Source organism: Cyclopterus lumpus, chromosome 15 (genome assembly GCF_009769545.1).
Source record: "Cyclopterus lumpus isolate fCycLum1 chromosome 15, fCycLum1.pri, whole genome shotgun sequence".
Lineage (NCBI taxonomy): Eukaryota > Metazoa > Chordata > Actinopteri > Perciformes > Cyclopteridae > Cyclopterus > Cyclopterus lumpus.
The window spans coordinates 20,999,441-21,014,942 of NC_046980.1; the positions used below are offsets into that span (position 1 = coordinate 20,999,441).

Here is a 15,502-nt window from a genome sequence, read left to right on the forward strand (position 1 = left end):
ATTATTATTGTGGCACACTCCAGCATCTGTACTGCGGCGGAAAGCATCAATAAATAAAAATAATATGAATTATTTTCTGCAACTCTTAATAGTCATAAACCCACATTTTTTGTTGTATTTTATTATAATTATATAACGTTTTATTCCCTAACACCAAAATGGAAGTAATTCAACAACATCATGACTGGGAGTGATTTTAAGCATTTTAAACTAGTATTTTCACTAGTATCATCACTACCACTGTGGTGATTACATTTCTAATTCTAGCGCTGAAGATTCAATAAACTTAACTCTCTCCACTGTAAACAAATACCTTCCAAATTGTGTCTGTGCTGTGTTTGAGAGGACTCGGGCTGGTATGTGCCGTGTGTACAGTTTGTGTATACAGTTTCTCCGTACGTGTGAATGTATGAAGGAGGTCTCGGCTTTATCCACAGCATTCTGAGCCAGTCTCTCTTCCCTTTTGCAGGCGACTGGGAGTGCTTCCCACATGACCCCACCGTATGGCATGTAAGTCCTTTTCTTTCTTTTTTTATTTGGATCATTTTCACCAAAAAGAAAATTGGAGCAGGGCTTTTTTTTAGTTTTTTTTTACTTTGCGTTTCAAAGGAGATGATAAGAGTGTCGGTGGAATCCATTAATGTAACACGTGGGTTTCCTCAAGACTGACTTTCCAGATCCGGATGTTGACACCAGCAAATGTAAAGAGTCCCAAACTTGACCTCATGTACAGTATTTCTAGGAAAAGCTGACGACTGTTGTGAAATCCATCAATCGCTGGCTTTTTAAGAAACCGGACATGCATTGCATTATTAATGAAATGGAAATGCAATGCACCTTTGTCCAATATGCATATCAAACTATTTTAAATGGACAATTTGATCCATGTCAAAGTGTCCCTCGCACACATTTAAGACACTTTAGACTTACAGGACCCGGTTCAGAACATGCAGAATGTCGCGACAATTCCTCCAGCTGATCTTGTTTGTCCTTGTCTATATATTTGGGTAAATGTCTGTCGTCTCCCCCGTCGCAGCATCCTGTCACCTGGCAGCCATCCAAGGAGGGAGACCATCTACTAGGACGAATCACCCTCAGCAAGAGGAGCGCCACCATGCCGAAGGAAGCTGGAGCTCTGCTGGGGTTAAAGGTCAGAGTGGGTAGCAAAACCTCTTATTATTTTAATGTCACGCGTGACGGATCTGTGACACAATTCTCTCTCTCATTCCTTCTCTCTCTCTCTCTCTCTCTAGGTGGTGGGAGGCAGAATAACAGAGTCAGGGAGATTAGGTGCCTTCATCACTAAAGTCAAGAAGGGAAGCCTGGCTGACGTGGTGGGACATCTCAGAGCAGGTAGTCTGGGTTAAGTTCTTGGTTAAGACGGTCAATAATCTATATGTTTGTAACTGTCAACAAATGTCATATAAAGGGCCAAATGAGAAATTTATTACAAGTATTGTATGTATCAAATCCTGATAGTATTCCTTTTGTGCACTGCTCTATTTTCATCTAACCGCTATTAAAACAGATCAAGGAGTGACATGTTCCTTCATTACTAATGTATGAACACGCAGTTTATTGTGACTCCATCCCGCGTATGCTGCCCCGAATACTCACTGACAAAGTCAAATGTGTATCACTCCGCGGCTTAAAATAGTCCCCAACCAATGCACCGTTCCCTTGTGTTTGAGTGACGTTTGCTTGAAAACTACAGTTCCCGGCTGTTTTAGGAAATTACAAAGCCTTTAAACATTTATTCTTATTCTTATTATTTATTTTTTTACATTTGTGACCTGTATACATTTCTTTAATTGGCATGAATGGACTGTAAAAAAATGGGATTTGGTGACAAAAACAAAAACTAAATATGCAATAAAGATGAAAGGTCCCTAAATTGGTTCGAATCCCTGACTCACGGCACACTTTTTACACGCATGTTCCAATTCTAGGGGATGAAGTTCTGCAGTGGAACGGGAAGCTGTTACCGGGGGCGACCATGAAGGAAGTTTACAACATCATTCTGGAATCTCAAGCCGAGTCTCAAGTGGAGCTGGTGGTATCCAGGCCTATTGGGTAAGTCGGGAATAAAAACACACCCATATACGCTCGTCACTGTCGGATTTTGATATTTGTAATAAGTTAGCCGCTAGTCTAAATCTCGCGTTGAATTTAACTCAAATTTAACCAGGCAGTTAAATAACTGCACACACACACACACACACACACACACACACACACACACACACACACACACACGCACACACACACACACACAGCTCCCACTGTCAAGTTTTCTAACGGGAGCGTCTGTTTTTTGTCTCGTGAGTCCTCTTTAAAAAAAAAAAAAAGGTACTTGCGTTTATTTCTGTGATGATAAAAGGGGAGTTATCAGGGAGCGGCTGTAAGACTCCATTAACGACGAGGAGTGGGCCGCGTCAGATATTCATCCGCTGGCTTGTAAAAACTCAATAAATCGTGGTTATATTTGTGAGTGCAACAAAGTTTTCCTGCAGTTTGAAAAGTGGCTGATTTAAAAGAATGCACCATTTCTAGCCATGATGATGTATCATGATTTATCTAAGACACCTAATGGTTCATGTGTTCTCTCTAAAATGACTAATCCACAAATGAAAAAACTCTTAATTTAGGTTCTGTTGACCGGATTATTAAAATAGAATTTTATTTAACAGAATGAGTATGAGGTGGAGTATGCTGAATTATGTACGACTTTAATTATTCCATGCAGGTGGGAAATATCTCATAATTGCGCATCAACAGAGCAAGTGATGAATTTCCTTTGAGCTAATGCTAACTTAATGATTTATCTCTGGATATCATTTGGTTAAATGTCACAAAATGTATCTTTTTGTTGCTATTGATGGTAATTTCTTTTTCTTTTCCTGTAAACTATTGTAGGATTAGTTAAGTTTGTGTAAAGCGCTGAGAATTAACGTGCTTGGATAAATGACGCGTTCAGTGTGTTATGATGTTATAAGTTTATTTAAATTAAACCATAGCCACAGATTTATGGATAAGGGCTTGTTTTTACACTATAACACATTCAACTTTACCTCTATACATGGTTAGCGCTTTATTTGTCAGGTCTCTAGTTTCCAGTTTTCCGGGAAGTTTCCCTGAATAAACTAAGTCATTTGCTACTATTCATTTGGTCCTTCTTTCACTTGAACTCATTTTTTTTATCAATACTTTATTCTCTCCACACGTTGAATTGGATGCCCTCCTGGGTTTTACGTACATTTATCTTGAATTGATTAATCCGAGTTCACTAATTGAACATCGTCCCTTTTTTCTCTATTTGCCTGCAATTGGTAACAAATGACATCCTCCAGAAGGCATCCAGTGAAATATTATTAAATGATGAGGACATTATGGACCCGTCTCATCGGACATGGCAGACCTCATGACAAAAGTCTACATTCTTATATGCACATTTCCATACAGCCCTATATCACATCTATAATGTTTTGATTACCGGATCCAACACAAGAATCTCTCTGAATTTTAGCTGGAAAACGTTGCAGCATAATCTTCTCAAATACATGGTGTTATTACTCAGGATGCTTCACGTAGAACAATGAGTGACACATGTGCAGTGCGAGTTGAGTTTCAGGATTTCTTTGCTTCGCTATTGTTATGATCACGATGGCCCTGTTGTAACGGGTCTATATTTCACAGTAAAACATGTCACTGTTTCTTAAAGCTCCTGCAGCCTTTCTTAACGTTTAATCCAATGTACTCTTTGATGGGGAAAATAGTTGAATGTATTAATTTCTCTCCAAACACTCGCGAAGGGTGTATAGAAAATATCAGTAAGTAATCTGCCCATTTTTTTTTTAGGACCCCTTAATCCTCTCACGCTTATGGAAATATGTTTTGTTTTGCTGGTGCCATTTTGCCTCCCTAAATGAACTGAACTGAATCCTGATTAGTTTGGGAAAACCAAGTTATGGAAATATTGGCCTTTGTGAAATCTGCTGCAGTTTGTTGCCTCTAATTGAATTGACCCAACAGTTCACTTGAAGGGATGCAAAATGGCCAAATGGGAAATGTCCATCAATGTAGCATTGCTTTTGCAAGCTTTTAAACTGTGTGTGCAGCGTCTGGAATTCCTCTTTTTGCATTCCTGGTGAAGTCTTAGGATCCCAAAGTGAAATCCAGCCCTTACAGTGTCAAATAAGAAATGCTTATTTCTTTTTTTACTCTTAATCCCCTGGTTTGAAAGTTGGGACGTTGGGATTCATAAAACAAGGAATAGTTTCATTTTATTTCATTTACATGTTTTACATATTTTATTTTGGAATGGGCCCCAAGGCAACCTAGGGTCCATGTAACACTTATCAGTGTAATATTTGTACTTGAAATTAAAAAAAACTTGAAACACTTATTAACTATTTTTGGGAGAATATACTTATTTGCGTTCTTTCCCGGTGTGAAATGAGTAGATGGATTATTATTATGTGTGCATGTTAAGTACAGCTCTGAAGCTCGGAGGCCGTTCACCTTCCGGTCTTTATGCTAAGCTAGGCTAGCCACGTCCCAATTCCGGCTCTGAACTTAATGCACAGACATGAGAGTGGTTTCCGTCTTCTCATCGCACTCTCAGAAAGATAGTGATTAAGTGTAAATTTCACTATTAATTTCAGGAAGATATTGTAGAATAACACCCCAGTCGCTCCATGGTCGACTAAGGAATCTTAACATACTGTCTTCTCATGTCCGACAAACAAACACTGACAAAACCTCCATTAAATATCACTGGTGGGGATGTGCCGTGTGTACATGAACTCGAATAAAAAGAAGATTATACTGATAAGTGTTACACAAAATGCCATGCTTTCTTTATATTAGGTGAGCTGGTGCAATGGATTCTAGTGTGTCCCGTGGGATCCTTAATTGTAGTGGTGGTGGTGGTGGATAAGAAAAGATGGTGGTGTGGACAGAATTGGGCAACCGGTTCCCATCCGTTACTATTTCAGATCATCATTGGCCCGACAGAATGTCTGAATGAGTCTGGGAAACACTGCAGCCATCTTGGCTCTACTCACATCGTCCCTCTGCTTTTCCATAGTTTTCTTTTTTGTTTTTAACCATGCAACATTTGAATCTCCAAATAACTTTGAATCGCAGTGCTACTTTCTTCCACTTAACTACTACTACATAGTTATGCATGTATGCCTGTGCATCAAGAACACTACTAACTTTGTTTGAGCCAGCTGGATGCCAATACGAGAGTGGCTGACGCTGCCTTTTTCTGCTTCTTTTCCAGTGATATCCCAAGAATCCCCGACACGTCCCACCCTCCATTAGAATCTAGTATGTATCTCCTGTGGGATGTTGGAACGTGTATGTATTTGTTTGTCTGTCTGTATCTCTGTCTGTCTGATTTTTCCTGTCCGGTACATTATTGTTTTTCTCTCTCTGTCTTTGCTATGTTAGAATATGCATTAAAAACAAGTTTGAAATTAAATAGAGATGGTTTTGATTTGATGTATTGCAGGTGTTGATGAATTCATTTCAAATTGAATTAAAACATTTGATCAACAAAAATGTCTTTGTTCTACTGGAGGTGATTAGCCTAGCTTAGCATCAAGACTGGAAAAGGGAAGGGGGGGGCAACAGCTAGCCTAGCTCTGTGCATTAAAAAAAATATGTCCATAAACACCTCAGAAGCACTGATGAACACGTTGCATCTCATTTTGTACAACCCACATTTTAAACAGAAATGTAAAATCACTTGAAATAATTTACATTAAGTCCTTACCACAAATTGTATTTTTTTACATTTCTGTTTACGATATATTCGAGATTGCTGGTAGGTGTAGCTCGTTAACTTTGGAGCTAGTCTAGCTGCAGTATGTATGCTAAGCTAGGCTCTATAGCTTTATACATAATTTGCATATAGAAGAGTGGTATCAATCTTCTCATCTCACTCTCAGAGTACTGCAGTTTACGACAGGGTTCCAGCACATCCACCTCTCAAAATTATGGACACGTTTTGTTCTCCTTATGTAGCTCGTCATCTTAAGCACAACAGCTGCTTCTCATTGCCCTCTAAACTGGCAGTTCGTTCTTTGGGACTTTACCAGTAAGATAGCAAACTGCTAACATTGCAGGTAAATTAGTTATGACTCATGTCAATGGTGTCATTAGAGAGCAGGATTTCAAGGCAGTGTGAAGACGTGTGGAATTATATATTTGAGTAATTTCCAGGTCTGGATAAAATATTTGTGTATTGCCCCGATGCTGTTTTCTAAAATGCAGAGTTCTATACATTTCTGCGTTGGACTGTGGACACAACAGCCACAATGGGTAAATGCCAATGCTGAAGTGTCTTAAAATATGTATTCTCTACACTGACCAGCAGGGGGCGACTCCTCTGGTTGCAAAAAGAATACTGATTATATGGCAGTCTATGAGAAAATGACCCTTACTGCTCAACTGATTTATTCCCTCATTAAACATTGTAAACATGAGTTTATAGTCTCAATCTCTAATTTCAAGTCTTTTTCAATACAGCGTGACACATTGAGTAAATTATTGTTCATTTAGATTCAAATAGACCATAAAACAGGCTATGATTTAGGGTGGGCTTACTGTGATTGACAGGTTGCTGCCAAAGACATATAGAGATATGTCTTTCGCTATCCAAATATGGTCACTTCAGTTCATTGGTTGCGAAAAAAATAACATGGCAAAATGGAAAATGAGTAGGAAACCCTGCAAAGGTTAGGAGATGGATTTACACATTAGTCAGTAGTTAGTTAGATGATACGACTTCATTTAAGGCATCTGAGGCCTCAATACTTCTAAAGATTTAAAGTAGGACAGAAGCTTGGTGATTTGTCATCTGTGGTCCTTTTATGTTTCCCAAAGAAATGGACGTTAGATATTACGTAGATATGAACTCACTGACCACAGTATCTTCTGACATGTTTGTCCTTTCCTCTTGTCTCGACTTCAGAAATAGAGAGGACATTCTCTTTGTGGAATCTCAAAAATGTATTTATTCCCCTGCCCTTGTGTATTTGTAGCAGGTTCCAGTTCTTTTGAGTCCCAGAAGATGGAGAGACCATCCTTAAATGTCCTGTCTCCCTCCAGTCCCGGGATGCTTCAAGATGCCCCTCAGTTAATGCCAGGGCAACTCTCAGTGAGTGTGTGTGTGTGTGTGTGTGTGTGCATTATGAGTGTGTTGGCGCCGTGGATGCGTTCAAACGAAGTCCAGGCATCAGAATTATTTCTTTTTGTTTCCCAACCCCAGGTGAAGCTGTGGTACGACAAAGTGGGTCATCAGCTAATGGTCAACGTGCTGCTGGCCGCAGAGCTTCCTCTTCGGCCTGACGGGCGGCCGAGGAGCCCCTACGTCAAAATGTACTTCCTCCCTGACCGCAGGTACGCCGCCCCTTCAAAGGGAGTCCTACCGATTTTAAATGGTGCATTCAGATGAACCAGAACCACACGAGAGCCATTACATCTCCAGTCCAGATAGCGTAGAAACTACATGAATGCACAATCCATGACACCACCAACATGTTTTCAACCCTCTGAAGCCGGCGGGATGGCAATGTTTTCTTGGTGAATCGCCAAAACTTCGCCAAAACTTACCCCAGAAGTTGAAAAAACGATCATAGTCGTCATCTTTTTTTCATTTTTTTTTTTTTCAACGGTGCTTGAACACATTGTTCTGTCAGACAAAGTCACCAAAACGAAGCTTAACATTGTGGTTGCTCCCACATAAACCGTTTGCTTTTCACCAGATTCTGTAAAAAAAATCGTCAAATTCTGAGCTCGTCAGCGCAATTCGGAAGCCGTGATGGATTCGCCTCAGACCAACAGTCACGTCACGAAAATGTAAATTCAACTTTGACTGAGGAGAGAAGTGGAGGTTGTAAAAACATAAATACTTTAATGGATGTGACACCTCCATTTCTTATAACGTTGGTCACACTTGTGGCAATTTGGAAGACAAGTTGCATCTATAGATTCCATTGTTTGCCAATTTCTGTATAAGAAATGATCAAAGGAATTCAACTTTTTAGGATTTATGGCATCACATCTGTCTCATACCGCACTAAAGAGTTCTCTCTACTTCTAGCCATAATTCTTTGGTTTCCATAGAGGTGAAGGACTTTTATATATTGCAGTGAAAATCAAGGCCACAGAGAGTAAAATGTGACGCGAGCAAAAGACGACTCCGAAACTGCTCCGCATTCAGAGGCCTGGATTTAAAGCTTGCTTCCATATTTTTCGGTTCATTGGAGCCCTGAAATTAAAACGTGTGCAAACGAGAAGAAGGCAAATTGGGACTAGCAATCAGAAACCACGGTTGACTGTGATAGACTGAGAGTCCTCCTTAAAGGAATAGGTCAAATGGTTTGAAGTTTGGGTTGTAGGAGGTCCCCTCTATCACCTAGAGGAGATAGAGTTCGATGGAGCAGCAAAGTAATGTACTGCTGTGGACACCTAACAAAGATCAGTATCAGTTTGAGTGTCAGGTACATCTTGAGTATTCTTTACGTTGCCATCAGACAGATTCTGACAGAAAAGCCGCCCTCTGCTCTCTCGCCGAAGACGCCAGACTCCTTTCACCTCGCTGCACTCGGGAGTTGCCGCTCGGCCTCGATTGTTTGTGTTCAAGTCTGACTTTGATGGATCCAAACTAACTTTTTAAGAAACCCTCAGTCGCAAAAACACAACCCTCAGCGATCGAGGGAGCGGTTGAACCAGCAAGTCCAGTGTTGACGTCTCTGTTTTTGTCATAAGGATTCTTGTGGCTTTGAAGAGAGCATAAGAGGAGATAAGAGCTTCAGGTCCAAATATACCATACACTTAAACTGACATTTTTTTTAGGCGTCTAAAAATCAATTTTGCTGCTGCCCGTCCTCCAAACTGGGGGCGGGTTCGACCGCCATCCACTAATGAACTCCATGCAACCCCACTTTGATTGACGGCTGAAAACGTATTCTTTACCTTCTGAATTTAAGTGTAAACCAGCATATAGTCTCTATTTGAGGAACTGCAAGTTGAAGCACCTCCATCATTCTTGGGTTCAAATATGTACTGTATCCTCAACTCAATGCCACTTGTAAATGCATTGCAGCAGAGGGGAGTGGAGTAGGCCTGGGATTTGTGTCTCGGAGGTTTGGACTCGGTTGGTTTGAGTGTCTGATTTGCTTGACGCAGTGACAAGAGCAAACGGAGGACGAAAACAATGAAGAGGACCTGTGAGCCCAAGTGGAACCAGACGTTTGTCTACCCTCACGTCCATCGCAGGGATTTCCGCAACCACATGCTGGAGCTGACGATATGGGATCAACCCAGGTCGCCGGACGAGGACAGCACCTTTATGGGAGAGGTACCACACACGCACACGCACACAGAACAATACACACACACACACACATAGAACAATACAACATTCAAAGTCCTGTAAGTAGGCCTAGCTTTCATGTTCCAACTTTAGGACCCACATTTAAATACCTTAACAATACTGGTATCGTGAATTTGTACCAAATAGTTTCATTCATAAAGTTGACATTCAAATTTCTAAATCAACATTTGCATTGTGCAACAACTTTGTATTTTGCAGATTTATTTATACATTGTGATATTCAGTTTTAACCCGGTGTTTCTGCAGATAAAGATCAGGCTACTCTATTATTAGTATATTATTAGTGATCCAAACGGTTCCAAGTGCATAGTCAAAAACTAATACAAACTACACAAAATGTTTTTATCTTACAATATATTCTGCTTCAATCCATATTTTTGGGCATTAAGCCCTCAAAAACACACATGTATTAACGGGGCGGTTTGGCAGCAATCTAACAGCACCATATACTACATACTGTATATACAACCCCTTTTTTAATTGTGATTGGAAGTCATTCGTAGCTTCAAATGTATTAAAAAAAACAACAACCAAAAAACACGATATCTGCTAACATATTTTCCATCGGCGTGCAAAACATGCAACGCATCACTTGCACTAAAATGCCATCCAGCAGATATTGCGCGCTTCCCCGATGTGTATTTTCATAAACAGCTTCTACTGTCCGCGTCTCTCCATCGGCGGTCACGACGCGGCAGCAAAAACTTTTTATCACCATGTGGATTATGACTTGGGCAGATCCTGATCGAGCTGGAGACGGCCTTGCTGGACGACAAGCCCCACTGGTATCCCCTCCAAACCCACGACGTCTCCTCCATACCGCTGCCCCGACCCTCCCCGTTCCTGCCCCGACGACACACCGACGCCCCCGGCAAGAAGCTGCAGCGTAAGTCCGAGTCTGCGAACGTCTTTATTTGATGTATTTATGGATAACCCTCTGTGTGTGTGTGGGGTGTGTGTGTGTGTGTGTGTGCATGCTTCAGGATTATGTCTGGTTTACAGTGAGCAAAGTATTTCCAGTGGTGTATAGTAACGAAGTAGAAATACTTTGTTACAGGTATCTGACCTTCTAATGTATGTTAGCCTAACATACATGGTGTATGTTAGCCTAACATACATGGTGTATGTTAGGCTAACGTTCGCTAGCTATCGTAAATCAAATGCGAAAATTTGTGTAGTAGACAGACCGCTAGCGAGATAGTGAGCTGAGGAAGTGTTGACAGTTGTGAGATTTTGTTGATTTTAGTCATATTAGCTATAACCATTGCAGCACTAGTTGGCTAACGTTAGCTAACTTAACGTTAGCTAGCCACCACACCATAGGATTGACTGGAGCCGCAAGAGCACAGCATTACGATTTTAACCGCGCAGGCTGTGCGTAAACTCTGCGTACACTGTGCACACTGCTGTCTGTGAAGCTGAACACACCTCTACTCGGGGATCTGAACACACCTCTACCTGTGAAGCTGAACACACCTCTACCTGTGAAGCTGAACACACCTCTACCTGTGAAGCTGAACACACCTCTACCTGTGAAGCTGAACACACCTTTACCTGTGAAGCTGAACACACCTCTACCTGTGAAGCTGAACACACCTCTACCCGTGAAGCTGAACACACCTCTACCTGTGAAGCTGAACACACCTTTACCTGTGAAGTTGAACACACCTCTACCTGTGAAGCTGAACACACCTTTACCTGTGAAGTTGAACACACCTCTACCTGTGAAGCTGAACACACCTCTACCTGTGAAGCTGAACACACCTTTACCTGTGAAGTTGAACACACCTCTACCTGTGAAGCTGAACACACCTCTACCTGTGAAGCTGAACACACCTCTACCTGTGAAGCTGAACACACCTCTACCCGTGAAGCTGAACACACCTCTACCTGTGAAGCTGAACACACCTCTACCTGTGAAGCTGAACACACCTATACTCGGGGATCTGAACACACCTCTACCTGTGAAGCTGAACACACCTCTACCCGTGAAGCTGAACACACCTATACTCGGGGATCTGAACACACCTCTACCTGTGAAGCTGAACACACCTCTACCCGTGAAGCTGAACACACCTCTACCTGTGAAGCTGAACACAATATTCTGCATTTGACCTCTACATCCTCTAGTCGGAATGAGCATACTTATAAACATCTCCTTCATAGTGTCATATTGCTTTTTGGAGAATTATGTACTATAAGTTCGTAGTAGATGCAAAAGTATACTTATGTACAATATATTATGTTGAACATTGATGCTCCTGGATGGATCGCAGCCAACCCAATTATGTTCAACACATCTCCTCGTCCTTGGTCGTGGTGGCCACAGCACTTAAACAAATACACTTTAGCTTTTTTATTAACAGCATTTACTTTTACTTTCAATACTTAAGTACATTTAATATCAGAAAATTACTTTTGATACTTACGTACAGTAAATATCAGATACTTTAAGACTGTTACGCAAGTAGCTTTTACTGGAGTCATTTTCCAGTACGGTATCGTTACTTTTACTCAAGTATTGCTTTTGGGTACTTTATACACCACTGAGTATTTCAATGTAAATATCTGTTTTTCCCCATCCTTCCCTTTAACACTGCTCTCGTGCCTGGATACGTGCATGCGTATATATGCGTGTGTGGCGTATATACATATCTGTGTGTGTGTGTGTGTGTGTGTGTCTATGACGTTTAGGTTCTCAGCGTGTAACAGAGCCTGAATTTGATGAAGGTACAGCAGTAGTGTCTAAAGGTGGGTGGGGATTGTTTCCTAGTATCACCGTCAGTGTTTCCCACAAACTGCACTTTATTTGTGGCGTTTGTTTATGAGCCATTGCTTGGCTGGCTATATACAGGTGTCGGCATTATTTTTCATTTTAGTTTTGTGCCAAAATACAACTCATAAATTTAAGAAAATGTTCCGCCACCAAAAAAAGCTCCGTTAAACTGACCAAGACACTTCCGTCTTTATGTGACATCAGATCGTTGTATAGCACCTCGGCCCCGACGGTGCTATTATTCTAAAACATTGTCAGCAAATGAAAAAAAATATTAAAATAGATGTAACGTTATTGACAGCCCGCCACAAATAAATCACGTGTATGGGAAACGCTATCATGTCATAGACTACATGTTGCCGCGGGGACAAACCATCCCGGCTTCATGCAGCACTCAGGCATGGTGGAAAACGAGTCTCCATCTAAAATATGAAAGATAATTTATTACTGTGTATGTTGTTGTTTGTGTGCGTGTTGTAGTGTAAAACTGTAAATGTCTGTGTGTGGTCGGGTTGGACTGGTATATAGATTTGTTGATTATATTTCATGTATTGGCTATTATAAGAATTGGGTTTGACATTATTACTATTTATTTATTTCCAGGATTTAATACCATTGTACCCTGACAAGTCAAATGTGGTGTGAATACCACTATATTTAATCAAATTGAAAAATATAATCATCCTGGATTTCATAGTAATGGTCTTATAGCTGTACACTTTGTACCTTGACAGTACATTTCTGGTGGAAATACTGAATACTTCAGTATAGTACTACTGAGGACGAGGGCAGCAGCAAAACATATTTCTTCTCATATATCTTTAAAAAAAAAAAGCCATATCAATTATATTGGATGCTGTATTTAGAATACAGGAGAACCGTTGTCGTTATATCCAACACCACCAGACTCCTTTGACAAAAACAGACATTTTACCTTCACATAATTTAGTAAAGTTGCCGGTCCACAGCTGCCTCGATGGGTTAGATTATTTTTGTGAATCGGAATTAATCCTTTAAAACACCCTAAAGAAAATCACACAGTTCACGCGACCATCACGGGGTCCCGTAACTCCCCCAAAAATCCACCTTGTCAGGCTTCAAGCGTTTGTGTACGCATGCCAGTGGCGGGGGACCAATCAGCGCCCAGCGAGGAGCTACCGGCAGTTAAATGCTAAAACGGTTAGCGTAGATGCTGCAATAGCATCACTTCTGTCCGAACTGGAGAGTATTTAACCAATCGCTTGCCGAGCACTTTTTTTTGAAGGTGCAGTTCCCAATGACGGCTTCTCTGCTGGTTCTCTGTGACTAAACCGTCTGGCGGGTCAGGATATGTGTTTTCTTTTCTTCTTCTTTTTGATGTCTTGAATACATTTTGCTGCTGCCGCTCCGTTTCCACTGCCGGTGTTTGGCGCTCTCTGTTTCTCCCAACCGGAGGAGAACAAATCCAAACTGGTCAAGTTCACTGATCTTGAGTATCAGCTCATCGCGTTCACTCGTGTTGTCAGTCCAACCCCACCACGGATCGTGTTAATGAGCACCCGAGTTAAGAAAGGGAGACAGAAGGGGTGGAAAAAAATACTCCGCTTCGACCAACTTTTTTCCTTTTAATTCCCGCGCATGGCAGGGATGAATGAAAAAAACCTTGGGCGCACTTGAAGCCGAGCTGGGAGGTGCGAAACCAGTGGCCGCGGGACCGCGAACAAAGCCTGACGCGGTCCCACCGATCCCTGATCGGTCTCTTTGTTTATATTTTTATCTTCAGATATAGTTCCGTTGCAATTTTTTTCATTTCACTATACATTTAAAAACAAATACGGGTCAAATGCAGCTCTTTTATTAAGCTCGTCTTCAAATAGTTGTATATAAGCCACACGTGAATATATTCATATTAGCATGTGACCGTAAATAGATCGAAAAAATTGGGTTTGATTTCAAGCAAGCCTTAGGATAGAATATGGTTTAAATTGTCTACTTTTGTATGTTTTTGGGTGCCTGGATAATAATAATTAATATTTAGCAGCTTTGCTAATGCTAATATGTAGCTGAAGAGGTGGTTGTAGACTGTGGATCGGGGCTTTACATTTCCACTACAAACTACTGAATAGTTCCCTTTATTCATGACATATTTACGCTAATTTATGATGACATTTTATCTTATAAGTGTGTGTTTATATATATATATATATATATATGTGTGTACCGCCATTTCCCACCCAGCAGCAGACGGGCGGGGCAGGGAGAGGCAGCGGGAGTCCACGTCCACCCTGGAGGTGCCGGACCAGCAGAGGACGCCCGCCCATCACATTCGCTCCCGCTCGGTCTCGCCGCACCGCGAGGATCAGGGCCGCACGCGGTCCCGGCCGCCCAACGTCCCCGCCCAGAGGTGAGAACGTTTTACTCCCGAAGGAGCGACGTACCGAAACATTTTGTCCTCTTAGAAACATTATTACATGATTCCGCTGGGGATATTTAAAGAAGACACGCGCACAAATATTTGAAGCTGTTTGTCGACAATGTTTGTAAATGTGCCCTTCGTGGTCACAGTGGCTGCAATTCATTCCAACAGTGACAAGTGAATGCTGGCATTATCCACTTCTTTCGTTCCAAATGGGCATATTTTAGCCAAATATAGTACGTATTTTCACTCAATTTAGTCGGTTGGCATGGCCCGAAGTCTAACAATGCACAATGAAGGACCAATATCCGCCTGGTGGGAAGGTATTGAGACTCATGTAAGAGGTAAAAGCAACATGGAGGAGGGAGAGAGGACGAGTGAGGGAGTTTGTTGGAGGCCAGCAAACAGAGTCCATCTACTAATGAAATGTCTGATGCAGAACACACAGTGCTGCCAGCTCTGCCTTTACTGGCTCGAGCCAAACGAGCCCCCGCCAAGAGTCTGCTGCAATACCGCCTGACCGCTAACCTGGCATAAACCTTCCTTCCTTCCTTCCTTCCTTCCTTCCTTCCTTCCTTTTAGGAGTCTGGATGACGAGCTTCCTCACACACGCCGCTCCCGCTCTCCGACCCGCCACTACGACACCGCCAGGGGTCGCCATCAGGAGGAGGAGTACCTCGACGACAGGTGAGACCATAAATGTTGCTGGGTTGGCAAAAAAAAAAGAGAACATCTCTGGCCGTATGTTTTTTTGTTGTGTGGGATAGTTTGTGAGTTTTGTGCAACACTGTGTGTCTGCATTGTTCTGTTTCGACATGTAAGTCTGAACGCGATCGTGAGATCTTCTAAAATGTTAGCACTTTTTTGTTTATCATAGAAAATCAAAATCAAAGATGTTTCCCGATTTCATTTTTTTGCCCAT

General features: G+C 41.6%; 1 protein-coding gene across 1 annotated transcript in view; it reads left to right on the forward strand.

Annotated features, from left to right (window-relative positions):
- LOC117743833 (regulating synaptic membrane exocytosis protein 1-like) overlaps nucleotides 1–15,502 on the forward strand; it is an 82,009-nt gene that overhangs the window by 49,774 nt on the left and 16,733 nt on the right. Inside the window, exons 7-19 of the mRNA XM_034551723.1 lie at nucleotides 470–510; nucleotides 1,037–1,150; nucleotides 1,254–1,353; nucleotides 1,950–2,073; nucleotides 3,813–3,830; nucleotides 5,288–5,334; nucleotides 7,053–7,168; nucleotides 7,280–7,410; nucleotides 9,202–9,373; nucleotides 10,148–10,295; nucleotides 12,104–12,160; nucleotides 14,403–14,568; nucleotides 15,163–15,267. Of these exons, the coding sequence (XP_034407614.1) occupies nucleotides 470–510; nucleotides 1,037–1,150; nucleotides 1,254–1,353; nucleotides 1,950–2,073; nucleotides 3,813–3,830; nucleotides 5,288–5,334; nucleotides 7,053–7,168; nucleotides 7,280–7,410; nucleotides 9,202–9,373; nucleotides 10,148–10,295; nucleotides 12,104–12,160; nucleotides 14,403–14,568; nucleotides 15,163–15,267 (1,339 nt within the window). The remainder of the gene's footprint in view (nucleotides 1–469; nucleotides 511–1,036; nucleotides 1,151–1,253; nucleotides 1,354–1,949; nucleotides 2,074–3,812; nucleotides 3,831–5,287; nucleotides 5,335–7,052; nucleotides 7,169–7,279; nucleotides 7,411–9,201; nucleotides 9,374–10,147; nucleotides 10,296–12,103; nucleotides 12,161–14,402; nucleotides 14,569–15,162; nucleotides 15,268–15,502) is intronic.